We start from the raw sequence: 26,300 nt of genomic DNA on the forward strand, positions 1-26,300 counted from the left end.
GGGGCTGTGTTGGGGCCAAAGGCGTTCGCGGTCCTTGGGGAGGCTCGAGGGCGCGCGGGCGGAGTTGAGGGGGCGTCGCAGCGCCGCGGGGAGCGGGGCTCGTGGGCGCGCGGCCCCCTTCCCGCGCGGCGCCGCGGCCGCCAGGTGGCACCACGGCGAGGCCTGGGCGCCGCCCGCGGGCGGGGCGGGAGGCACGAAGGGGTTAAAGAGTTGGCGGAGCCGCCGCCGCGGCTCTTCGGGGAAACCCACCGGGGTGCGCGGAGGAGGGAGCGGCCGTGGGCTGCGGAGCCCGGCGCCGCGCCGGGCGGGGGCGCGGCCAATCGGGCGGCGGGCCCGGCGCGCGCGGAGCCAGGCGACATGGAGGGAGGCGCGGCGCCCGGCCGCCCCTGACGCGCCGCTCCGTCCCGGTGGTCGGCGAGCCCGAGCCGCCCGGGGCCCTGCGGCGCGGAGATGAGCAGGTCCGCGGCGCTCCTCTTCTGCCTGCTGGGCTGCAACGTCTGGAAGGCGGTGACCAAGACGCTGCGGGAGCCCGGCGCCGGAGCCCAAGGTCGGTGCGCGGTGGCGGGGCCCGGGAGGCGCGAGGGCCGGGGCCGGTGGGCTTTTGTGTCGGCCACGGGCCTGCCGCAGTGGTGGCGGCGGGCGGGGAGACTCTCGGGCCGCATTGTGTCGGCGGGCTGCTGGAGCCCCAGCCGCAGCCTCACCCGCCGGGCCTGCAGCCCCCGCGCCGCGCTCCCGAGGGGGCGGCGCCGCCGGGGGACGCCGAGGCGCCCCGGGCAGAGGCTCCTGCGGGGTCCGAGGCCGAGGCCCAAGTGGGTGCGGGTGGCACCAGCTGTTGCTGCTTCGGGGGACTCGTCTGCGTGCCTCCGAAGGTCTTTTCCTTTATGCCGTGACACGGACACGAGGCTCCATCTTCTCCTTCGCCCCGGCGAGAGGGGCTGCCCCGGGGTCGCCGCCGCCCTCTCCACCCTCGGGGCTTGGGTACTGAAACCCGAGTGCGAAGGCTGAATTCGGCCCTTTTGTTGTGGCGGTTGAGGGGGTGGCCGCCGCCTCTGGGGTGCCCCCAGCGCCCTGGGACCCGAGGTCCGCGGCCGCTGCCCGCCACCAGCCTGCTGCAGTTTGGGAAAGTTTCGGGGTCTTCTCCCCCTCCCTGTCCGACGTCTTTTCCAGGCCTTAAGGGATTTGCTCAGCGCCCCAGGAATCATCCCTAAAAGGGGTGACAGAATTAGAACTGGGAGGCCTTAATCACTTAAAAAATCATTTCTAGGTCTGTATGTCGCCAGCTCATGCCTTTTGTCTAATCTTTGGCCTCTGCAAATCTGCTTTCCAGACCTGGGAGTAATGTGGCCGCCTCTGAGAATGGCCACAAGCCTGTCTTTTGCTTTTAAAAATAAGAATTTATTTGGGGGGGACCCCGAAGCTTCCTTTGCACGCGTGTGTGGGGACAAAAATTGAGTGCTTCTGTGTTGCCTGCCTTTTCGAGGGTGAGTGAGGCCGCGGCAGATAAGCATCCGCACCCACCCTGGACACCACTGCCTGGCCTCCCTGGGGCCTCTCTGGGCTCCCGGGAGAGTTTCCCTGCAGCACTGTAGACCCCCACCCCTGACTCCTTGACCATATCCTTTCCTGGCAGAAAGGTGTGAGTCCTGTAAGGTCTGCCGTGTGGATAGAAGGAAGGAGGAGGCATCTCATCCAAGCGGACACCATCCTCTTGCACAGACCCTGCTTACCCCCTTTCCTTCATGCTAACCTCCTTCCCTTGTAACAAATATTCAAATATTGCCTGGGAGCAGAGAACCCTGGGTGGACTTGCCTGTTGTGACAGGCAAACAAGGTTCTACCCAGGGACGGCTGGGTTTAGTTTGTTACCTACATGTTGAATTAAAGGTTTTCGTATTCGTCACTTGCTGTATCATTTGCTGGCATCTCTTTCATCATTGCTTTTTCTATAGCTGTGATATAATAAGACTGTTATGAACTGTGTGTAAATTTAGTAATGTATATTGTGGAAAGGGGGACATTGACAAGGTACAAAAAGACCCATATGTCTCTTCAGTAGGAAATGAATGTTTAGAACATTAGATCATCGGTGTAGAATTGTAGCCTCTTTCATTAATACCCTACTGGTCTTTGAATCAGCTATTTTAATGAATATGATATTTGTGTTTCAACGAGGCCATTAATTCCAAAGAACGGGTTGAGTGTTTTGCACTTGAAATAGGAATATATAGAAACATTAAGTTCATGCCCTTATAAAATAGAGGAAGGCATGGCCTCGATTGAAAAAAAAAAAAAAAGTCATGAACAAAACCTGCTAGGTTTAGGTTGAAGACCACACTTTACAGAAATCTTACTGCTAAAAATCAGATTGGGTAACTAAACTCTCAGAAATGGAATATTCTATGAAGTGGGTGAGACATGGTCAACCATTGGGGATATTTATACCGTGGTTTGGAGTGTCTTAGTATATGGTATGGTTTGAGTGGAAGACCAAGTGTTTTGGAATGTTTTTCCTCCGGGATTACTGTCTTGATTCGGTAGGATGGCTTTTTAAAGTGTTGAGCTCGGGAGCTTCACCAGAAGGAACTGTCTCACTATCAGTCATCTAGGTTTTGAGGCAGGATATTTTTATTTTTTTAAGATTTATTTATTTTAAACAGAATGTGCAGCGCTGGGGGGAGGGGCAGAGGGAAAGGAGAATCTTAAGCAGACTTTGCACTGAGCTCAGGGCCCAAGCAGGGCTGTCACAGGCCCCACAAGGGGCTCAATCTCATGACTCTAACATCACGATCTGAGCTGGAATCAAGTCAGTCACTTAATCAGCTGTGCCAGGCAGTCACCCCCTGAGCTAGGACCATTTTTAAGAGAGTGAACAGTTGCTACTTTGACGTTGGAAGGTCACATTCCCCCAGCTGATTTCTTCAAACCATCTTGACCCTCAACTTGTAACATTGTTTTTAAATTCACCTCTTCTCCCCTAGATCACATACACAAGGAGGGAAAATGCTACATCTGATCTCACTCTGCAATTGCACAATGGGTTGTAGATTATTTCGCACATAGTTGGTGCTCCCGTAGTGCTGAACGAGTGACGGATTGAAGACAGCTACTACACACACTATATATAGTGCAATGTGATACATTTTTTAGAGGAAAACTTCAATGTTTACCTTCTCCAAAGCCTAGTTCGTAAGAGTTTTGCTTTTATTGTGGAAATGGTTACTTGAATCAGACTTTGAACATGCGTTGTACACATACCTTATACACCAAAGAGTTTAGAAATGACTTAGGAAAAACTATGTAGAGACCTGGAACACACAAATATATACTGTATACTGTAGTATTACCGTCACATCCCTGGAACTAAATGACACCTCCTTTATTAAACCGTCTTGGTCCCTTCATCTAAGGAAGGTAACATCTGCAAAATTTCTTGGCATTGCTTTGCTCTTTATATATTCAAGATACAATTTCAGGTTTGGCTTCAGATTCTTCTTACTGTAGCTGCTTTCACCCAGCAAGGGGATTTCACAGGCAACAGTTGTCAAAGTGAAGTTTTGCTTTGCTAATCATGAATTTGAACCAGCCTTGGAATATGATTGCAGGCTTTTATTAAGTGTTTTCATCTAAGTGTCTCTAAAGTATTTATCGTATCTACTTTTTTCCTGAGGAGAAAAGCAACTGTTATTCAAGTACTAATTTTTACTTTCTTCACCTTTTGGACAACTGTGCATTGAAGCTGGCTTCATAGAGGGGGTTCTCCTTGAAGTCTTAGTAAGCTGTGCAGATGTACTCCATAGGGACATAGTTTTGAAGCCCAACACTGTTGTTACGTGCCAAAAGAAAGGTCAGAGCTAGGCTAAGGACTTCATGCTCAGACTTAAATTGTATGCTCTTTAGTTTGCTGCTCATTATCTAATAGTAAGGTATTTTGCAATGATGTGCTAACTTTATGTTCATCTCCGAAAAGCTACAATCTGTCATAACATTTGAGGTGAATGGTTGGCTGTCTTTCTTCTCTCTGAGAGGTCTATTCCTTGCCAAATTCAAATTTCAGTTAGAACACCATGATCAGTTGAAAGACCATGCAGCGATGTAAGATATCACAAGGATCATCCAACAAGCATGACTTATGCTGACATTATAAGAACATAACATCTAAATAAAACTCACATCCTGGGAAACTGTAGTACTTGGACTTGCTGAGGCCGCCGGGCTTTACTGCGCACCAGGTGTGGGAACTCTGCAAAGGCAACAGCAATATCTAGCTAATTTCTGGCAAAGACTTTGAAATGACTATGAATTATTTTTGTGTCATATTTGTCCTTTTCCTATGACATTTTGTAACTTACAGCTTATGTGCTTAAAATTCTAACCCAAAAAGGGAAACTATTGTATAGATTCCTAAGCTAATAGCTTGCAAGTGAAAGTACTCTCTAAATTTTAGTCAACTCTCCATTCTAAAGAAATTACTGAAACCTCTGTAAATCTAAATGTACATTTTTGTTGTTGGGAAATACTAATTTAGTAATTTTAGTAAATACTACACGCTAAAAAGGCACATGGAAATAAGTTGGACATAACACAGACACGTGTAATACTATTGAAGGAAAAATTGTATAAAAAATTTCAGAAATCTAGGTGGAAGAATTTTCCTGTAATAACACCTACCTCCTGTACTTTTTGTGAAACATATCTAATGGAAGTTATCACATGCTTCAATGGTGCTATTACAGTTTGATCAAGTTACAAAGCAATAATTGTAAACAAGTCATTTTCATTTGATTTCACTGAATGTAATTTAAGGACTTTAAAAGACCTCAGTCCTGGCTAAATTATTCAGTTCCACCAAACATGGAACTGAATCTATTTTAAATGTGCTTTTTTTTTAAGTTTCTTTATTTTGCTCAGTAATTTCTACACCCAGCTTGGGGCTTGAACCCACAACCCCAAGGTCAAGAGTTGTATGCTCCTCCAACTGAGCCAGTCAAGCACCCCTAAACATATTTTCAAAATTAAGCTTCCGCACTCTAAATAGGCCAGTTAATTGTGTGAAATAATTGTTTTTAAAGAAATTCTACAGTGTGACCCAACATTATGCCCTACGTCAAGAAAATGATTGTTTTCATAAAATCGGGCTTGTAAATAGGCAAAATTTGAGGCAGTTCACGACTCTAGAAAGGCTTCTTAAAACGTTCCTTAAAAGCAAACAGTTGAGTCAACATGTTCAAGGTGATTCTACCTTCCTCTGGTCAAGCCTCTACTTTAAATGATTTCTTCACCAGCTCCTCTTCCTTTCAGATTCAAATCAGTCTGCAAACATTTGCTCTTTTTTGTTTCTTTCACTTACCCTCTACAGAATTTATTAATCCGCACAGATTCCGGTAATGAAATCCTTTTATGTGGGATGACTCCATTTTTTTTCTCTCTTGCCTTGACATGATGTCTTAGTTCTATTTCTTTTTCTCTAACATGCTACTAAACCTTTCCCTTTCAGTGCACTGACTCTGCCTCCAACTCCTCATCTTTCAACCTCCTCCAACCCACCATACCCTAAGTTCTCTATTAACTAGACTCAAAATCTGGGTGTCTCCTTAGATCATTTCTCCACGTTGTCATCCACACAGTCAGTAGTGTTACAGGTGTATTTATATAGCACATTTATGTAGATGTCTTTAGATCAAGATAGAGGCATTTATGTAAAACAGAAGGAACGTTCCCTTGAGGTCACGTTTATCCTCCTTGTTCTGGAGATGAAGAAACTCAGACCAAGAGAATTAAGGTGACCTGAGCACATGGCACTTTCTCACCATACAGACCCTATGGAAGGTAGAATGGCCCCTAGAGATGTCCATGTCCTGGTCCCTGGAACCCATGAATATGTTAGTTACCTGGGAAGAGGGACCTTGCAGAACTCATTAAGGATCTTCAGATGGGAAGATTATTCCAAATTATCCCAGGTAGGCCCAGTGTAATCACAAGGATTCTTACAAGAGCAAGGTGAAGATGTGACCATGGAAGCAGAGGGTCAGTGTCAGAGAGACAATGAAGATATTTCGCTGCTGGCTGTGAGGATCAGGAAGGGCCATGTGCCAAGGAATGCAGGCAGCCTTTGTAAGCCGGAAAGAAATGGATTCTCCCCCAGAGCCTCCAGAGGAATGCTATCTTGCTGACATCTTCACTGTGGCCCTGTCGACACTGATTTTGGGCTTCTCACTTGCAGAACTGTAAGACAGTAAAATTATGTCGTTTTAAGCCACCGAGTTGTGGTAATTTGTTATAGTAGCAATAGGAAGTGGATACAGATGCTGTCCCTTAAGGAGCATGAAAAGAAATGAACACCCATGCAGTCAGGGTAATGGTACAGCGACAGTGGACCATTTTGGGGAACCAAAGCTATCAAAGATAACATTTGGAGAAATGCATGGAGTTTTTGCATCTTTTTAACAAAATCCTGCCAAACTGGAGCCATGTTGAGGATCTTTGGGGAGCGCATCAAGGACCTCCCCCACCACTATCACCAAACAGTTTTCTTTCCCAGATGTATTCAGTAGGCTATGACTTACTTGTAAGCAGAGTGCATCAGATCTTCTGTGTTCCTTCTAGAGTTGGGATTAGCCATACCTGCAGGGAGAACACAGAACCTCCCAAACACCTGCCAAAAGCCACTTTGACAAATCTTGCTTGCCTTTGTGTGTGTGTGTGTGTGTGTGTGTGTGTGTGTGAGAAAGAGAGCAAGAGAGAACACACACACGTAACTGAGCAGGGGAGAGGCAGAGAATGAGGAAGAGAGAATCCTAAGCAGGCTCCACGCTCAGCGTGAAGCCCAACATGGGGCTCGATCTCATGACCCTGAGATCATGGCCTGAGCCAAAATCAAGAGTCATTTGCTTAGGGGCGCCTGGGTGGCTCAGTCGGTTGAGCAAGCTCAAGTTATGGTCTTAGGGTCATGAGATCGAGCCCAGGAAATATACTTAGGATTCTTTCCCTCTTCCTCTCCCTTCCCCTCTGCCCCTCCCTCCACTTGCATGGGTGTGAACACACACACTCTCTCTCTCAAATAAATAAATAAATGTTTAAAAAAAAATAAAAAAGAGTGAGACACTTAACCAACTGAGCCCCCCTGGTGCCCCAGAAATCTTGGTGGCTTTTAAACTTTGGTCTAATTTTTGTTGAAATATATTTCTTGGTAATTAAATGAGGTAAAAGAACCTGGTCATCGAATGTCACTGTAGGCCTCCCAGTTCCTTTATATAATGAAAGGATGCCCCACCCCCAACTCGGAATGGCCTCCCAGGTGTTGTCTCAGGAGCTCAGCAGACCATGTCTGATACCGGTGCCTCTCGAAGCCGATGAGCCCCACCCACTCTGGGCCCTAGGCCCCAGTGCAGACAAAGGGAGAGCAGGATGAAACACCTGGGCAGTGCACCTGTTGGGCACCACAGGAAGAGCAAAACCGCTTGATCTCCTGCAGTTCCCATCTCACTGGGAACAAAGAATTAAGTTCAGGGTAGCCTAGAGGGGGTTGCTACATGACATTTGGACAGTTCCCAGAGTAGCAGCTGATGGGGTCTCTGGTGGTTGAGTGCCGAGGTGTGGGATTTAAACCTCAGGGGCTAGGAGAAGGAGAAGGAGAATGAAGTGTCCTGGCTTGAGGGTTCTCCCCAGGAACTGAACTTGAGAATGGAGAGAAGCTCGATTTTCTCAAGTTCTGGGGTTTGGTCAAAAGGTAAATATAGAATGGAGAAAAGGAGAGGATCACTCGGTTATTTTTTTTTAAAGATTTTATTCATTTATTTGACAGAGAGAGAGGCATTGAGAGAGGGAACATAAGCAGGGGGAGTGGGAGAGGGAGAAGCAGGCTCCCAGTGGCTGAGGGAGCCTGATGTGGGGCTTGATCCCAGGACCCTGGGATCATGATTTGAGTCAAAGGCAGACACTTAACAACTGAGCCATCCAGGGACCCCTATTTTTTTTTTAAAGATTTTATTTATTTGACAGAGAGAGGGAGAGAGCAAGCACAAGCAAGGGGAGCAGCAGGCAGAGGGAGAAGCAGGCTCCCTGCTGAGCAAGGAGCCTGATGTGGGGCTACATCCCAGGAACCTGGGATCATGACCTGAGCTGAAGGCAGACACCTAACTGACTGAGCCACCCAGGCGCCCCTCACTCAGTTATTTTAAAGCTGAAGAAGACCTCGTCTTCCCATTAGATCTCCTAAACAGTCATTCACTCATTTCTCCTCATTTTCACGATCGTGCATCCCTCACCCTCATAAGGTACTTGTTGAAAGCATCCTGTCTTTTTCTCTCCTTGTTTTAATCTGTTCTTTCAGCTCAAGCTCTGTCCACGGGTCCCTCTCAAACACCACTTTATTCGTGTTTCTCTCCTGCAGAAAAACATTTAATACCTTCCTGTTGCCCAAAGTGTAAAGTCTAAATTACTAAGTTTGGCCTTGACAACTGTCCTGCCTTTCTTCATGTGCCTGTTCCAACCTTTGCATCACCAGTTTGAATCATCTTCTCTAGCTAGAATGTTCCACTTATCACCCCGGGTGACCATTGTACATCCTCACCCTCACTTCCCTCTACCTCCGGCTGTGCTCTTGTTGATGCTCTTACAACCCTAAATACAGAGCATGTGCTGTATGAAGATACTATATAAGTATGTGAAATACCTACTAGACAAAAAAAGGGTGGCACGGGGAGGGGGAAACACCTTATTTTTGGGTAAGCTTAATTATTTAGAAATCCTTACCCCCTGGTATTTTACAATCCAATTGGAAGAGAACTGGAAAAATAAATTAAGAAGGTATCACTAAGGGACTTTTTTTTTTTTTTAAAGATTTTATTTATGTATTTGACAGAGAGAGACAGCCAGCGAGAGACAGAACACAAGCAGGGGGAGTGGGAGAGGAAGAAGCAGGCTCCTAGCAGAGGAGCCTGATGTGGGGCTCGATCCCAGAACGCTGGGATCACGCCCTGAGCTGAAGGCAGACGCTTAACGACTGCGCCACCCAGGTGCCCCCACTAAGGGACTTTTTTATGTAATTGGGCAAGAGTCTCTTGAATAAGATGAAACCTAGTAACACTTGTCTGACTAAAAGTACAGCTATGAGTTGTGATGTGTATTTCCAGGTATTTCAAGGATTTATCCACAGTGGGACACAGGAAGTTTAATTTTAGAGAGCGTAAGCGTGCAGACATCACTCAGGGCACTTAATGGTTATAAATTTGGTTAAGAGATGTCCTCTTGGTGATCACATATTTAAACCGTGATGGCATTGATTGGAAATACTGGTACATGATTGATTTCCAATGTCAGATGAAGCTCTGCGTAATAATTACAGAACAATTAGGTAAAATTCATATTACTTAAATTGAATGGGGAGATAAGATGATTAAATATAGATCTGATATGTTCAACTGTTCTGAACCCTTAATTTTATGTAAAACCTGTAAACACTCTAATGTGAAAACTGGTAAGATCTTTTGGATTTGTGGAAAGTAGCAAGTGGCGTGGGAAAAGCTGGCTTAGGGAAAGATACCTTTGAAGTGAGTGTTGAGGTTATAGAAGATTGGTTTCATCATTTTATTTGTTTTGTTTTAAGCTGTACCTCACAGGGATAAAGAAATGTGAGTTTAATGAGGAAAGTTAATTATTTCCAAATCAGATGAGCATTTCATTTGCTTCGACTTACTTTTTTTGAGTTCAGAATTTGAATGGAAAAAGTACTGAATTTGTATTGAGGGAAAGATTTCTAATGTAAATTTTTTTTGAAGATTTTTATTTTGTTTTCTTTATAGAGAGAGAGCGTGCAAACAGGGAGGGGTAGAGGGAGAGAATCCCAAGCAGGCTCCACCCTGAACACGGAGCTAGATATAGGGCTTGATCTCATGACCCTGAGATCATGACCTGATAGAGTCGGACACTGAACTGACTGAGCCACCCAGGTGCACCTCTAATGTAATTTTTAATATAATTTTGACAAGGCTGAACTGAAGGCACTGAACACTTTGGTTCAAGCTGTGCTCAGTACCTAAGGTGAGTCATGTTAGTAAGACTTCTGATTTTTTAAAATTATTTTATTCTATTATTATTTTTAAAGATTGTATTGATTTATTTGAGAAAGACCACACGTACAAGCTCAAGTGGGGGTGGGGAGGGGTGAGAGAGAGGGAGAAGCAGACTCCCCACTGAGCAGGGAGCCTGATGTGGGGCTCAATCCCAGGACTCTGGGATCATGACCTGAGCCAAAGGCAGATGTTTAACTGACTGAGCCACCCAGGCACCCCAAGACCTTTTGATTTTAAAACAGTCATCACTAGCACAGCCTCAGTGGGTGAGGTGCTCGCTCATCCTTCTTACCCTGGTAGTACCTGGGTATGGTGGTGGTGTGCATCCTCTGTACCCCAGTCCTTTTTGGAGGCTCTGGGGAAGAATTTGCTTCCAAACTGATTTAAATTATAGTCAGAATTCAGTCTCTTGGAGATAGATATCAGGCCGAGGTTCCTCTTTCTTTGCTGGCTGTCAGCCTGGAGACTTTCTTTGCTCCTTAAGGCCACCTGCATTCTGTCACCTTGTGCCTTCCATGGCCAAGCCAGGAGTAGCACCTGGAGACCTTGTTATACCTCATCTCTCTTGAACTTCTCCTCCTGCTGCATCTCTCCGACCCCAGCCACAGAGACTTCTCTGCTTTTAAAAGGGGCCCACATGATTAGGTTGAACCCCTCAGATAATCCAGAAAAATCTCCTTATCATAAAGTCTATAACCTTAATCACTCCTGCAGTCCTTTTGCCATTTAACATGACATTGGCAAGTTCCAGGGGTGAGGGCGTATACATCTTCTGGGGGTTCCTTCTGCCTGCCACAGCCGTAATGTGGATAATGGGTCAGTGGGCAGAGAGGATAGGGAGGCAGATTTCCCTGCCATAGAGGTCAATGAGAACGGGAAGGTGGACGGCGGAATGTCTTCTCTTGGCAAGTTCCAAGGTGGACTCTGGACAAGTCACTCCTCCATCCTTTGCTGCTCTGAGACCTTACAAGTCAGACAGGGACTCATATGCAAGGAGATTCTATCTAGGACAGCTTATGGGATACCAAATGCTATGCTTCAAGTAGCCCTGAGTTTTCGTAGTTTGTCCCTGAGAACTTGAAAGTGAAATTTATTTCGATCACTATGATTTACTGAATTCAATGAATGGTAAATATTTATGATATCTGTATTATACTTAATGTTAAATCAGTGTGATAGTGGCAGGCACTCTCTGCTTCATCCACAGAGACACGAAAAATACTAATAATGATTAGCTAACATGCACGGGGTGCTTATTACCTGCCAGACTCATGATGCTATGTACCTGGATGGTTTATCTTCCTTAATCTTCATGTTACTCCTGTGAGGTGGAAATATCAGTCTCATTTCATAGAAAAGTGAAATAGTGAGATGCAAAGAAGTTAAACCATTTGCCCAAAGTCCCACAGCAAGTGGCAGAGTCCCCTGTGTGACACAAGGCAGCCTGCCCTGCGTCCTCGGATTGTGCTGCTGTCATAAGATTTGGAGGATTAAATCAGAACTTCACTCGATTTTGATCCTACGGCATTTTACCAGTATAAATAAAGGGCTCTTAATGGGCCTGGTCGTTTTTATGAAGAAAGACAAATCTACTCCCTTGTGTGGTCCCTGTTTGCTTTTGAACCATGGAAAGCAACCTTCAGTGGTTATTTACTGAGCGGCTTCTGAGAGCCAAGCTCTGCGCCGTGTGTTGTGTGGGGTCCAGATGGGTAGAAGCGATAAGAAGCTCCCACAAGTAACTCCTGAGCTCTTGAGGGAGGTCCTGTCGAGCAGGGTGGGATTTGGGGTTGCACCCAGCTGGGCTTGGGGGAATCTTCTGGCTTGTGTTCAGAGCCCATTAGCGTTTGGCAGACAGTTTATATAACAAGAGAAACTAGTTAGGACCCAACAATTGGTGAGTTGGCAGTAGGGAAGGATGTGGTTATTTGTAAAACAGTCCTTCAGGTATGTTTGGGTCCGTAGAGCATAACGAGATGTCCTTGTTCTCCTTACGGCATCAAGCGAGGGCTTTATTCACTCTGAAGTAAGTTGAAATACCAGTACTTATTTGGTATTTGAATTTACTTGCAGAAGTTTAATCCTTTTTACTCTTAAAAAAAAACACAAAAAACTGTCTTCGTTCCTCTTTGCTTATACAATGATCCTGAATATAAATTTTTGAATGATGCTATTATGGGACTATAACAGACTTTTTTCCAATTTATTTCATGAAAATGTTTAGCCATACAAAAAAATGGAAACAATTTTACAGTGAAAACCCATACTCACCACTTAGATTCTGCAATTATCGTGCTTTTTTATCTATCAGTCCATCCATGAATCCATCTTATTCTTAAATGCATTTTAAAGTATTTCAAATATCAGTGCCCTTTCCTCCAAATACAGCAGCATGCATATCATTAATATTCAATATTTGATTTTTTCTAAGGAAATTTACATTCAAGGAAATACACCAATCTTAAATGTTGACATGTGTATATCTGTGCAAATGCAAATCCCATCATGATACAGAATATTACCATCATTTCAGAAAGTTCCTTCATGCCCCCTCCAATAAATCTCTGCCTCTACCCCTTAGAGGCAACCACTGTTCAGATTTTTTCCACTGTAGATACTTTCTTGCCTGTTGTAGAACTTCATATAAGTGGAATCATATAGTACGTACACTGGCTTCTTTATTTGCCATAACCTTTTTTTTTTTTTTTTTGAGATCCATCTGTTTGTTGCTTGTATCAATAGACTGCTGAATAGTATTCCACTGGGTGAATATCTTACAGTTTATCCATTCTTCTGTTGATAGACACACAGGTTATTTCTGGTTTTTGGCTATTATAAATATAGTTGTTCTTTGGGCATGTTTTCCTTGCTTTTGCGGAAAAAAAAACAGAATTGCTGGGTTATAGGGTAGGTGAATGTTTTCTAATTCCACAAGAAACTGCTAGACCTTTTTCCAAACTGGTTGTATCTTTCTATACTCCCACCAGAAACATGTGAGAATTTCTGTTGCTCCACATTCTCACCATCATTTGGTGGTATTAGTTTTTTTAATTTTAGCCATTTTGGTGGGCAGATTTGTATATAGTTGATAGATCGATAGATGAACAATCCAGGGCATACATTTCATTTTCCAGCTACAATTGGCTTTAGTTTTTGAAGAGTGTTAAAGCACTTTTAGAAATCAAAATTGAGGTTTCACCATTATGTTTATTTTTAACAATGTTTTTATGCAGACTTTTTTTTCTTTGATAATTGATTAAAGAACACGTTATCTCCTCACTGAAGATCCCATCTGATCATGGAGAACCACTTTATCACATACCTGCCAGATAAGCCATGGTCCATGCGTATGCAACCACGGGCATAATGTGTGTGTGTCAGGGTAGAGAAGGAATAAGAGAGAAAAAGAAAATAAAAGTAACCCTTCCAGAGTCTAATATTTGCATACTGCTGAGGTTAGGTGGGTTATATAGGACTAGAGGTTACATGGGACTGTTTCGATGCTGGTTCTCTTTATTTTTTTTCAAGATTATTTATTTATTTGAGAGGAAGTGAGAGCCTCACAAAGGGAGGAGCAGAGGGAGAGAGACAAGCAGACTCCGCCCTGAGCATGGAGATCATGACCTGAGCCAAAATCAAGAGTCCCGCGCATAAAGGACTGAGCCACCCAGGAGCCCTGATGCTGGTTCTCTTAATTTTTTTTTTAAAGATTTTATTTATTTATTCACTCGACAGAGATAGAGACAACCAGCGAGAGAGGGAACACAAGCAGGGGGAGTGGGAGAGGAAGAAGAAGCAGGCTCATAGTGGAGGAGCCTGATGTGGGGCTCGATCCCATAACGCCGGGATCATACCCTGAGCCGAAGGCAGACACTTAACCGCTGTGCCACCCAGGTGCCCCCTGATGCTGGTTCTCTTTAAAGGAAACCTAACGGTTACATGTTAGTTGCAAGGTGTAGGAATTGATACACTCAAACAAGTGCCGGGATCTCTTCATGACCAGGCAGCTTCAGGAAGTTACTTGGGACACTTCATTAACCCTTTTGAGTCAATAGTGTATTGAGTTAATTCCTCCAAGTGTTCTAATAGCCTCTTTTTAAAAAGTTAAGATAATAAAGTTCTAAACATCAATTCACCGAAGTCAGAAGTCAGAAACTTTGAATCAGAGTTAGGCATACCAAGAGATCTACTGAAAAAATGGAATTCCTTGAGATTTTAAAAAAACTCCCCTAACAATTGGGTATATCCTTTGGAAATTTAGACAAGATACGGTTGTTTCCTTATTTCCTTTGCTTGTGCCATTAACCTATACAGACAGACATTTGACGTTTCAAATGCACATGCATGCTCACGTGTGCAGATTTTGTGGGACCGGGCTGTTCAGTGATCCGTGTCTGGGGTTAGGGAAGAAGGGTGTTTAAGTCAGGTCCTCTATTTTTCTGTTGGATTTCTTCCCCAATGTGGCCTCTTCTAACTTTCAGACCTGCCTGCCTTTTAGAAACTGTATCCAAGCAAAGAACAGTGACTCCTGTGCACATTTCCCCTGCTGTATATACTGTTGCCCCCTTAGTGGAGGTACTTTTCCCAAGCCCTTTGTCTGGTTCTTTGGATTTCTAACCCAGACAGATAGAATTAGTGGCATAAATAGGCCTTCTGTTGTTTAAATTAAAATAGAGATTTCATAAAAGAAGTTTTTTTTTCCCCCTGAACTTAGAACATTTTCTTGCTTCTGTACTCATGAGATTCATTTGTTCCCTCTGATTCCTGAATGTGGAACCTCAGAGCCCTACAATTATTCAGTGTTTAATGTGATAGAAAATCATTCTCTGGGAACTGCTGGCCCTTCTATTATTGTGTCTATATTTTTGATATTAAGGAAATCTGTGGTTATTCCAAGTTAGGAAAACAGAATAGCATTAGATAAATGCAAGTCTCTTATGGCAAATATCCTAATGGGTCTACTTCTTCAGGATGGCATAAAAGAAGTTACTTGTGTTTAATGTCATTTGATTATTAAAATATCCCCATCTAATGGGAGGTTGGAGGTAAGTGGCTTTTAGATGTCTCCTTTAGAGCAAGGTTTTTCCATTTTTGCTTGGCTGATTGATCTCTTTCTTTGTTACCTACCATCTGCTGTCCATGTTTTTGAATGTGTGATAAAGCATATGGGAAAGGAATAGAAAAGTTAATGCATTCAACTGGTGAGGGCGGAGGACACAGAGCCTGCAGTCTGGTCAAGTTCACAGCCCATCTGCTGGAGCACAGGGAGCCCTTTTAAAATGTAGCTTTGCTCTCCAGGCTCTGTGTGCAGAGCCTCCTTGGTCCCCAGCATGTCCAAATGTTACCAGGATGGCTGCCGCAAAATTCTCTCCTTCCTAAACTATTTCACTTGGCGCACAGGGCATATACTCAGTGCACAGTTTTGTGGGCACGTTTTTTCCTTTACTATAAACTTAAAGACTGCCTAGTGAAATTAAACTTAGAAAGCGATCCTTTTATTTAGCTCACTCACTCACCTCTTGGCAGCACAAACTGTTAAAATGGCTTTTAATGCACACTTTGTGTTTTGATTCTTGTGCTGTTACTTAGGTTTTTAGTTAGAGATAAAATTGACAAAAGATTCGTACTGTGCGCTTTCCCCGCTACTGTTTGAAATAGTTTTTTTTTACCACCTTGAACCTCATTTGCCTTTTCAAATTTAAAAATAAAACCATTGTCTATAATGATGTTTCTTTCAGTGTCTTGATGGAAATCTATTAGATGTTGCATTAAATATTAAACTTAGGCATTCTAAATCAATACATGTTAAAGTACTACATAAACGCTAAGTAAACAAGAGAAAGGAGTTACTAGCTTTCAGACCAGGATATTTTTTATGTGCACTAATTAGATAACATTTTATTAATTAGATGGGGCTATTCCCTGCTCATATCTTCCCATTTCTAAATTCAGAATCCTTAAGGAGACATTTACATGAGACAATGGCCTGGCAAGATTTGAAGCTGGATACTTCTTAACCTTCTTTTTCTTTTAGCTGCTTCATGGCTGATGAGCCATTCTTTATCCATCCATCCATCCATCCATCCACCCATCCACCCACCCATCCATCCATCCACCCATCCATCCATCCACCCACCCACCCGTCCATCCATCCATCCACCCATCCGCCCATTCACCCATCTACCTTCCAGCCTGCCAGCCAGCTATGAACACAATAAAGAGTCTCTGCTTTCCTTACCTTTCAGCACTGAAATGTTGATAATATTAGTTTCTTAAATTATAGATTTTCAATTGCTTTCAGGTCTATTATATGTTTTACTCCTTATAATCCTGAGAAGTATTCAGGAAAGATTATTCCTTTTTACACATGGGACAAATGAAGTGTGGCTTGAAGTCATGTGCTGGTACAGCATGGAGATGATAATCCCACATACGTGCTCTTCCTCCCTTAGAGTGTCTCTCTCACTTCTTTAGATACTCACACTCACTGTTTCAGTCGTGATTTCTGCACAGGGATTCTCCATTCGGAGCCACCCCATTCCTGGGCAGCAGTCATGCTACCCACCAAGCATAGCTCACATGTTTATAATGAAAATAGGCATTATCAGTCATTTCTTATGACTCTAAGCTCTGGGGATCCAAAGATAATTAAGACCCAGCCCCTGCTTTTCAGGAACTCAAGCTCCCATGGGAGCAGCACAGACAAACAAAAAGCACTATAGGTAGGAGCAAAGCATCTAGGGGTGCAGAGAAGGGAATAAGTAACTGGGCAGTCGGGGAGGCTTGCCAGGGAAGTGGCTTGTGAGCTGGGGTTTTAAGGCTAAGAATCATGTGGATAAGTGGACGAAAGCACTCCCGGGGCCACACCACCGTCCATGTGAATTTTAGCTTTTTTGCAGTTTAAAGCATTTGAAAAAATGCTCCCCCCACCCCAACAAATAATCAGTGGAGTGGCAGAGCTTGCTAATAAACTCATATCTCATACTGCAGGGGCACGAGTCAGGGTATTATTCTAAGTCTGGGAACCGGTTGCCCTGTCTCATCTATCTTCCTCACCAAAATTATTACACATCCCCTTTTCCTGTTGATCCTGGTTGGCTGGTTAATCTTCAGCCAGATAGCCCAGCATCAAAGGGTCTGGTTTTCCCATCATTGCTTGCCTCAACCCTAGCCTCTGCTAATCTCATGGAATTTATTGAGGACACAGTTAGCTGTCTTTGTTACTGATCTCCGTCACTTTCTTTCTTCATTCTTGTCCTGCACTTTCAGTGGAGTTAATGGAAAGTATCCACACCACAGCAGCCAAAGGGTATGGAAAGTTCAACCTCTTCAAAGTTAACTTCATCAGCAGAAGAAGACTTTGAAAATCACCGTTTCACCCAGATCTCACTTAGTTTACATCGGGTTATTGACTGTGCACGGCTTATCTTTCCAGGTACTAAAAATGTGTGAGATAGGCAGCTGATGCTAATTATTTAGTGATGGGGGTGCCCAGCACTGACCCCTCCAGGGGTCCTCATGGACGCCATGGTAGAGGTGGCTCAGTGTGGGCAGAGGCTTCTTGGCAATCAGGAATGGCTGGGAGCTTCGTTGAATTCTCTTGCTCTTGTAAGAATTGAAAGGGAAGGGGCAGAGTGTGGTAGGGAGAACCTACGGTTTGAGTGCTGTTCATTTATTCACGCTCTTATTCACGGATATTTATTAAACTTATCCTGTTATTTGTCAGGCAGTATAAAATAGACAAGGGGTCCCCACTCTTCCAGTTTACAGCTTAGTGGATGCAGTTAACCTCTTCAGTTAGTGTATACTCAAGCCTGTTGAACATCTGTGTTTAGCATGGGTTGTGTGCATACCGGCTTGTTCTGTGCTTTATACCACACCAGCCCTCGCTCCTTCTGGGTGGTTCTAATTACATATCGTTTTCCTAGGTAACGCTCTAAGTGACTTCCTAGCTTGCTGTGAAACACTGTTTTACTAATAAACGAATTGCCATTGTCACAAAAAGAGAGAGAGAGAAGAGAAAGGGAAAAACTACACAGTCATATCTAAACTTGAACTTGAGAAATATTTTCCATTTCCTCCTACCCTATTACTGTACATAATTTAAAGTTGACACTGCTTTAGATGGTAGTATGAAGCCAAACTGCTTTGAAAAATTAAGGCTAATGGATGAAGAAAAGGAAAACAGTTTTATTACTTAGAGCAAAGTTTAAATAAAACTGAAAAACATAAAATATAATGTAATGAAAGTAGTAGTTGATAATTTTCTGAGGCTCCTTGCTTGGTCTCCATGTTCCCTGTGGTTGTGGGGTGACCGTACAGAAAGCCAGCCAATCTTGCTCTTCTAACCACTCCTTCCCAGACTTCAAAGCAGATATGAGTCACTTGCTGGTCTTGTTAAATGCAGATTCTGGGTCAGTGGGTTTGGTGGGACCACTAAGATGCTGGAACTCTTACCATGCTGCTGGTCACTGGACCACACTTGAACTAGGGAGGCTGTTCACTGCACGTCCTATCCTAATGTTTAAAGACAAACAGAGGCAGACCTGTTGGCTTTGGCTACTTCTTCCTTAGATTTTTAACTCCGCAGTAAAAGAAAGCTACCTAGAAAATTTATTCTCACCTATCCAAAGCCTAGCTTCAAGAGAGATAGGTAATTTAGTATATTCAAGTGTTGGGATGGAACCCAAATGACTTGGAAAGGATTGCACATCTTTTTTGAGGTAAGAATTCCCACTTGGTTGCTTCATTCATACAATTAAAATATTCATTTAGTATGTACTTCCTGTGTACATGATAAAAACCCTGCATAGCTCCTAGCGACTTTTGGTTTGGGAATCTTTAATCTGCCTCTCGCCAGTTTAGATGTGGGCTACCTCTAGTCATGCTGCATATGTTATTGACTCAATAAAAACTATTTCAAGGGAGCAACAGAAATACGGATACTGTCCTGATTCTAGTTTATACTTGATATTGAAATACCTTTTCATACTGTCTTCTGAAATGGAGTACGGCTGTTATAAACTGTGCTTGTGCATTTTTATTGGTTTTATATTAGTATGATCTTTAGTTTTGGGCAGATGGCATCTTGAATAAGTCATTTATTGCCTGCTGTTTGGGCTTGTTTTAATAAATAATAGTTGATTCTTGTTACTCGGATGGAGAGTCCCTGATTTTTTTCCCCATCATTTTTTTTAAGGAGTAACAAATGACTAGAGCTACAAGTCACTGTATTTGAAAGACATGGCTTTGGCCAGTGCGCTATACCAGCACCAGGCCATGCACTCTCCCTGGCTGCGTCTGCTCGCTTGTCCTGGTGTGGAAGGCAGTGCAGGCACTGCTGAGGCAATGGAATTCCTAAGTGGCCTTTTTGTAATTTATCTCCCTGGAGATTCTTGGCTGCCTGCAGAGTCCCAGAAGACCTTAGGGGGGCCTGTAAAATGATGATCTGTATGAGCGCTTGTCTTTCCAGATCATGGGGTTTTTATTTCTGTTTTTGTGTTTTTAAATGAGTGAGGTAGAGTTGAGTGCCCGAGTCCCTTTCCTCTTGAACTGTTCATCGTCTTGCCTCCGGAAGAAGTACCACTTGCCAGAGAAGAGCCAGGGTGCTCAGGAGTGAGCTTGAGACCCAGCCGGGCCCAGCGTGTTGGTACCGTAGGGAGTCAGGTTCATGGAAGGGGTGGCAGGAGGGAGAGGTTGAGAAAAGGCACCCCTAACCTGGGCACATCACGTTCCAGCTTTCAGTCCGGAGCGATGTTGTCAGCGTGCCCCAGCCTGTGGCTCCCTCTCCGTATCTTCTGCAGACCTGGAGGCCTCTCCCACCATAAGGACATACCTGTGAAAGGCCCCCCCCCCCAGGCTCCAGAGCCCCCTCAAGCTATTCATTTCTTCCATTCCACGGCCAGAAAAGCTGCTGTCTACACTCAGTCTCTCCACTTAACTTACCCTCAGACTCACCCCGTAACCCTCTGCTGTCCATCTCTTGTCCCCGCCACTCAGCATAACCCCTTTTGCCAAAGCCAGTGCTTATTTCCCAGTCCACTCTCATCTAACACTGGTACCGACATCTCCATGACATGTTGCCCCAGCTCCCACGGCGGTAGCGTCTCCTGGCTTCTCTCCTGCTAGGGCTGCTCTTTCTTAGTCCCCTTTGGGTCCCTCCTTTCCTCCACTTTCCCTTAAGAAAAAGCTGCAACCTAGGGTTCCATCCCTGAACCCCTCAGAGCATCTGCTCTACATTGGGGCCTCAGTTTCCAGCTGTCATCGGACGCACCCCCACATCTTCCCCCTCCCCAGCCTCTGGGTTTTAGTTGTGGGGTGTCTTCGTTCATGGGAGTCTAGCGTGCTTGCTTTGTGGAGCCTTCATACCAACCTTACTGCTCTTGTCCAAGTGCTCTGGCCTGACTGACTCGTCTTCACTCTTCTAGAACATCAGGCACCAGCCCCTTCAGGAGCCGTCTCCGGTTCCCCCGTCCTGCCCCGGGTCTGTGTGCATACCTTTGCTATTTATTCAACAAATATTTACTGAATGCTTCAGTATTCTGGGCACTGTTCTAGGTGCTGATGGCACAGCAGAAAACTCTTCCCGCCCTGTATGCAGCAGTTGTACGTACACGTCAGGAATCCGTCTGTCTCTCCGTGAGGCCAGAACGGCCGCTCCTCATCTGGTCCTCAGTCTGTGTTTGCTGAAAGAGCAAATCCGGTTACGCCAATTTTCTTCTCTCTTTCTATTGTGTCTTTCCTCCATCTCTCTCAGGAGCGAAAACAGGAAGTAGAACTTCATAATTACAAGATTAGCCAGATAAAATTTCATCACTGTTTCTGGTTTCTACATACAGTTTGTTGAACTTTCGTGTGTGAGTGTGGTACAGAGGGTGAGTTGAATGCTTCCTTTGTTTGATAAATTTGCTCAGCTGCAGCCAACAACAAAAGTTTCTCTTCTGCTGTGTCCTTTGTTCAGAGCTGAAGAACTCCGTTCTTTGAAAAGTCACTGAGAGAGAGGGCTGTTCTGCTTATATCGTATTCTAGGTAGCCCCTGTGCCTATGACTACCAAAGCATTTTGCTGGGAAACGAACACAGGGTTTTCAAATGTTTATATCTTGTAATACCATCGTCCCTTTCTCCCAAAACAGAGTAACACAAAGCAAGAAAGCCAGACCATTTATTTGGGGGCCATTACCAGTGGAGCTGCCAGATAAAATACAGGACACTCAGTTAAGGGGCATTTCATGAACCATGAGAGACTATGGACTCTGGGAAACAAACTGAGGACTTCAGAGGGGAGAGGGGTGGGGGAATGGGATAGGCCGGTGATGGGTATTAAGGAGGGCACGTATTACATGGTGCACTGGGTGTTATACGCAACTAATGAATCATCGAACTTTACATCAAAAACCAGGGAAGTACTGTATGGTGAATAACATAATAAAAAATATTATTAAAAAAAGGGGGGGCATTTCAGACAAACAATAACTTTTTAGTATAAATACGCCCAAATGTTGCATGGGACACAATTACATGAAAAATTATTTGTTGCTCATCTGAAATTCAAGCATAACTGGACAGCCTGCATTTTTATTCACTAAATCTGGCAACCCTTATCGCTGGCAGAAGGCGGTTGTAAGGATTAACCATTTTTAGCCCTCATTTCCGTCATGGTGATTTTCAGAGGAGCGTCTCAGTATTTGGTGGCGGCTGCAGCCTTTGCCACCTTTAATCTCAGCTGCACTCTGAAACACTCCTCGACCCTGATTAAGCCGAAGGAACAGGGAGAAGAAGTCTTCCTCCTTCACCACACCTCCTTCAACCTGGAGGCGTGACACCAGGCGTTAAAATGTTGGTTGGTTGGAAAGGTGAGATCACAAATGTCAACCCAGTCTTCCATCCTTTTAACTTCCTGCTCCAAAAGTGGGAATTGTCTGATACGTAAATATATTCAGTTCAGCAGTAATTTATTAAATATTCATTTGGAAGGCAGAGTGGGGGAACCCACGTCCACCTTCAAGATGCTCACAGTCTTTGGAGGAACAAAAGCACTCCCCGGGGGGCTCCACCCTGAGTGGACATTGTAATTACCCAGGCGCATCACCAGGACTTACCCCAGAGACCTGACTCCAAGGTCTAGTGGGGCCTGAATATGGGGAGTTTTTCCAAGAGCCCTCTCTGATTCTGGTATCAGCCAGAGTTGAGCCACGCTGAGTTTCAGCATTGTGTGTTGTCTGGAAATATTCTCTGAGGACCAGTGTGGAAATAAGTGACAGAACCTTTGCTTATGGAGTAAACACAGGACAGGTTTAATTCTGGGCCATGACTCTAAGGTGAGGCTTCCAAGTGGCCCAAATGATCAGAAGAAACCCATGTGTACATTTTATTTTATTTTATTTTATTTTATTTTATTTTTTTAAAGATTTTATTTATTTATTTCACAGAGATAGAGACAGCCAGAGAGAGAGGGAACACAAGCAGGGGGAGTGGGAGAGGAAGAGGCAGGCTCATAGCGGAAGAGCCTGATGTGGGACTCGATCCCGGAACGCCGGGATCACGCCCTGAGCCGAAGGCAGACGCTTAACCGCTGTGCCACCCAGGCGCCCCACCATGTGTACATTTTAAAAATCATGTATGAATGGGACCGGAGAGGGTCTGACTTGGCATACTGGAGTGTCTCAGATTGGAGTTAAAATTTTATGGGAGCTGTATTCATGCTTATTTTCCATTTGTCATCAGTCCTTCATTCTGTGCAGTTTGCGGCTATAATTGGAGGGGCATTAACCTGAGGTGGTTAAGGTGATGAATGTGAAGGCGAGTCTAATTGCATGCCAGCACTGACTGATACAGCCTTGTGGCAGGGACCCTCGCTGAAGGTTGCACAACGAATGGAGGAGCCAGGAGGCTGATTAGACCCTTTTCCAATCAGAGTGCCTTCTAATTAGGTTAACAAACTTATCTTATTGCTAAAAGTCTTGAGGGGCAGCTCCCAGGAAGAAGTGGGCTGGTTTGGTCAGCAGATAGCCTGTGGCTTGCACCCCACATCAGTGTGTCCTCGAGGACCTTCTTCATGTGAATCTGGGGCACTCATTAAATATGCAGAGCCTGGGCCTAGCCTCATGGCTGGGGGATCAGGATCTCTGGGGGTGGGCCTACAAACCCAGAAAATAACCCCTGTGGTTCTGATGCTGACGTCATGGGGTTGGTCTGAGCAGTGTTTTGACCACAGCCGACTCTAAAGTCAGATGGGGACAGAAGCTGGCCATTGTTTTTATTACTGTTGTTGTTGTTGTTGTTGTTAATGCGGACCTCCCTCTGAAGCGGTGGTGTCTGACTCACCCTTTGCAGAAGGCTCCCTTGTCCTCTGTGCTGTGCCTGGGGATCTCACGGACAACCTCAGAAGTACAAGTGTGTGCAGGGCTGTCTCCTGCTCCGTGGAGTAGCTGACAACTTGTGCACACTTTGTCTCTCTGCCATGAGGCCATGCAAGCACTTGTCCCCCTTTGATTCTTTCTTTCTATTGCTTTGAAGGCAGATTGATTTTTTTTTTTTACTATGAGCAGAGTCATCCACATTTAGCTCACAAGTAATTTAATGTATTTAACATAGATCTTCATTAATGCACAGTGGAGCTAAAAATAGGAGAGTGGCTGTTACCCGCAATTAAAAAAATAAGGAAACTATTAAATAAAGTTTTTAATGTATCTTGTGAAGCCTCTTTATTTATTGCAATTTGGATTTTATAGTGACTTGGAGAATGGCTTCAGTCAGCTGAAAATAGAACGTCTTACACAAATTAGGTGCGTAAACCGGCAGTTCTCAAATAGGACTTTTTGTGAGCCAAGCAGAGGTGTTTTGATACCAAAAATGGAATACTTGGGACTTTTTCCAGGTTGTACTAGAAATTATTGTAGTTTAAATTTTCTCTAGCAGTCTATGCTGCTTATCTCAATTAGAACCTTTTATAAGATGAATTCTGTCTTACCCCAAATTGTGAACTTCAGGTTGGATGCACCCAGAAATCCGATTTCACTACTGCCTCTAGGAGTCCTGCCATCCGAGGAGATTGTCAGCTATTGGCATAAGCAAGATTGCAAATGTAAAAGCACTAGACTCTATTTTCGAGTGACTTCACTTATATTGAAAATGCTGATAAATGGTTACAAATTAGATGCACCCTCCCCCTCCCCCACCTCACACTCTTGCTTGTTGCTCTGGGCCCGTATCAACCATCATCTCCTCAAGAGACTTCTCTGTAGGGTCACTTAGCACTTTGTACAGCTGCCATCATGTCACCTGCCGTGTCTCCTACTTAGGCGCCCCTCTCTGCTCCATTCCCACTACCCGGGTATACCCACTCTCAAAGCCTGCAGAAATGCTTATCCTCAATTGACTGTCCTATTTACGGCATACGCCACCAGGGGCACAAGTCTGTGCGAGAGGCCATAGAGTGAGTTGTAGGTCCTCGCCGTTCTCTGGACAGGATACTGACTCAGAGTGTTCACGAGCATTGTGTGTGGGATTTGCTGCTTGCTGGAACGCGGGGGTCGAGGACAAAGGCAAGGGTGGGCACTGACGGGGGCAGCAGGATGTTTGACATGGTGGGCTTCACATTTGCAGACTGAGCCCAAAGTTCTGCAACACATAGGACCTTGCAGTGATCTTGTGGCAGAAAGTTCACTATTGTGGGCCCTGAGTTTGATGTGTGAGGGGAGTCCTGTAGCTCTGAGGGAGGCCAGCAGCTCGACTTTGTACCCATCAGCCATCTCCGTCCTCCCTGGCCTTTGCACAAGCACAAATGACAAGATCCTTCCTGCCTTTCCCTAAAAATTAACTCTTGAGGAGCTGTCAGTCCATACTGATACAAACAAACGAATCAATGAGTGAGTGAGAGAGGGGAGAAGAGACAGATCCCCTCTGCAGAAGAATCCCAGATAAATGACTTGGATACTGTGCCATCAAGGAGGGGTAACAAAACCACCAGCCCCTCAAGTGGGGGTCGTGCATAGTGAACTTCCTTTCGAAGAGGGTGGTATGGAAAAGGGGGTGTAAGTCTACAGTTACTTGACAAACAGGTGATAAAGGTCAACATCAGTAGCAATGAGCCATGTTGATAGTAAGTCCCCTTGCCCCCGTATGATGAGAATGCCACTTTACCTCTGGGGTCTTCCTCCCCAAATCCTTAGCCCCAGTCTAACCATGAGAAAAACATCTGACAAACCCAAATTGAGGGACATTTTACAAAATGCCTACCAGGAGTCCTCAAAACTGTCCAGGTCATCAAGAACTAGGAAAGTCACAGCCAAGAGGAGCCTGAGGAGACCTGACCACTAAGTGTCCTGGGATACCTGAATCAGGAGGACAGTAGGGGAAACTCAGGAATCTGAGTAAAGTATGGGCTCTGGTTCATTAATTGTAACAAATGTACCGTTCTAATACAACAGGTTAATAATTGGGGAAACGGGGTGAGAGGTATGTGGGAACTAGCTATACGGTCTTTGCAATTTTTCTATAAGTCTGAAAGTGTTCAAAAATCAAAAGTGTCTTAAAAAATAAAGTAAGCCCCAAGGAGGAAGGTATCTGTTGGTGCTGGAGATGGAAGTGAAGCGGTTTTAGAAGGTGATGCTTATTAGCTAAAAATACACATTTTATGGGAGAAAATATATGCCATAATTGAATTCAGGGACTGTTAATACTCGCAGAATATGTTCCTCACAGATGTCATCGGGCTCTTCGGCTTGGATTTCAGATAAGATGTATATAAAATATTAGGTCTTTGTTGTGAACTTATTTACTTAAGGACATTAACAAGTATAATAAAGGCCGAAAACGTCAAAACAGATCATGTGCCATAACAACAGAGCAGAAGCAGAAACGTCATTAATGACTCTGCTAATTGCTCTTTCCTTTATTAGTTGGCATTCATTCTGTAGTCTGACATTACATCACGAGTATTATTTATTTTTATACCTATCAGGAAAGAGCCTGCAAAATGGTGACTTTCCCCCTCAGCTGTTCCAGGCCCGAATCGGAACAAGATGAAGTTCGTCTGGTGTGGGGAGAGGGATCGGGTTTAGGACCCCAGAACTGTTAGCATTTCCCCCTCATGAAATCGCTTGTTTGCATACGCGAGATCCGGGCGCGCGTTCGTTTCCGTAGGTCTGAAGCATCCACCATCAGGTCACACTCATGCGCGTCTGACCTCAGCGTTAACTCCAAAGCGAGTGTTCCAGTGAAGATGTTTAACT

The 26,300-nt window shown here is 44.6% G+C and overlaps 1 protein-coding gene across 4 annotated transcripts in view; it reads left to right on the forward strand.

Moving 5' to 3' along the window:
• Positions 1 to 339: 339 nt before the first annotated feature.
• FAM171A1 (family with sequence similarity 171 member A1) overlaps positions 340 to 26,300 on the forward strand; it is a 145,820-nt gene continuing 119,859 nt past the window's right edge. For 2 of the 4 annotated variants that reach the window (XR_008956572.1, XM_026479022.4), the window contains exon 1: positions 342 to 547. Coding sequence is in view for 3 of the 4 variants with exons in the window: in XM_026479022.4 (XP_026334807.1) it covers positions 451 to 547 (97 nt within the window). In the remaining variant the exon portion in view is untranslated. Of the gene's footprint in view, positions 548 to 26,300 lie in introns of all 4 variants that reach the window. The other 2 variants (XM_057304751.1, XM_048219502.2) reach the window with 2 other exon arrangements.

This window comes from Ursus arctos, unplaced genomic scaffold (genome assembly GCF_023065955.2).
Source record: "Ursus arctos isolate Adak ecotype North America unplaced genomic scaffold, UrsArc2.0 scaffold_30, whole genome shotgun sequence".
Lineage (NCBI taxonomy): Eukaryota > Metazoa > Chordata > Mammalia > Carnivora > Ursidae > Ursus > Ursus arctos.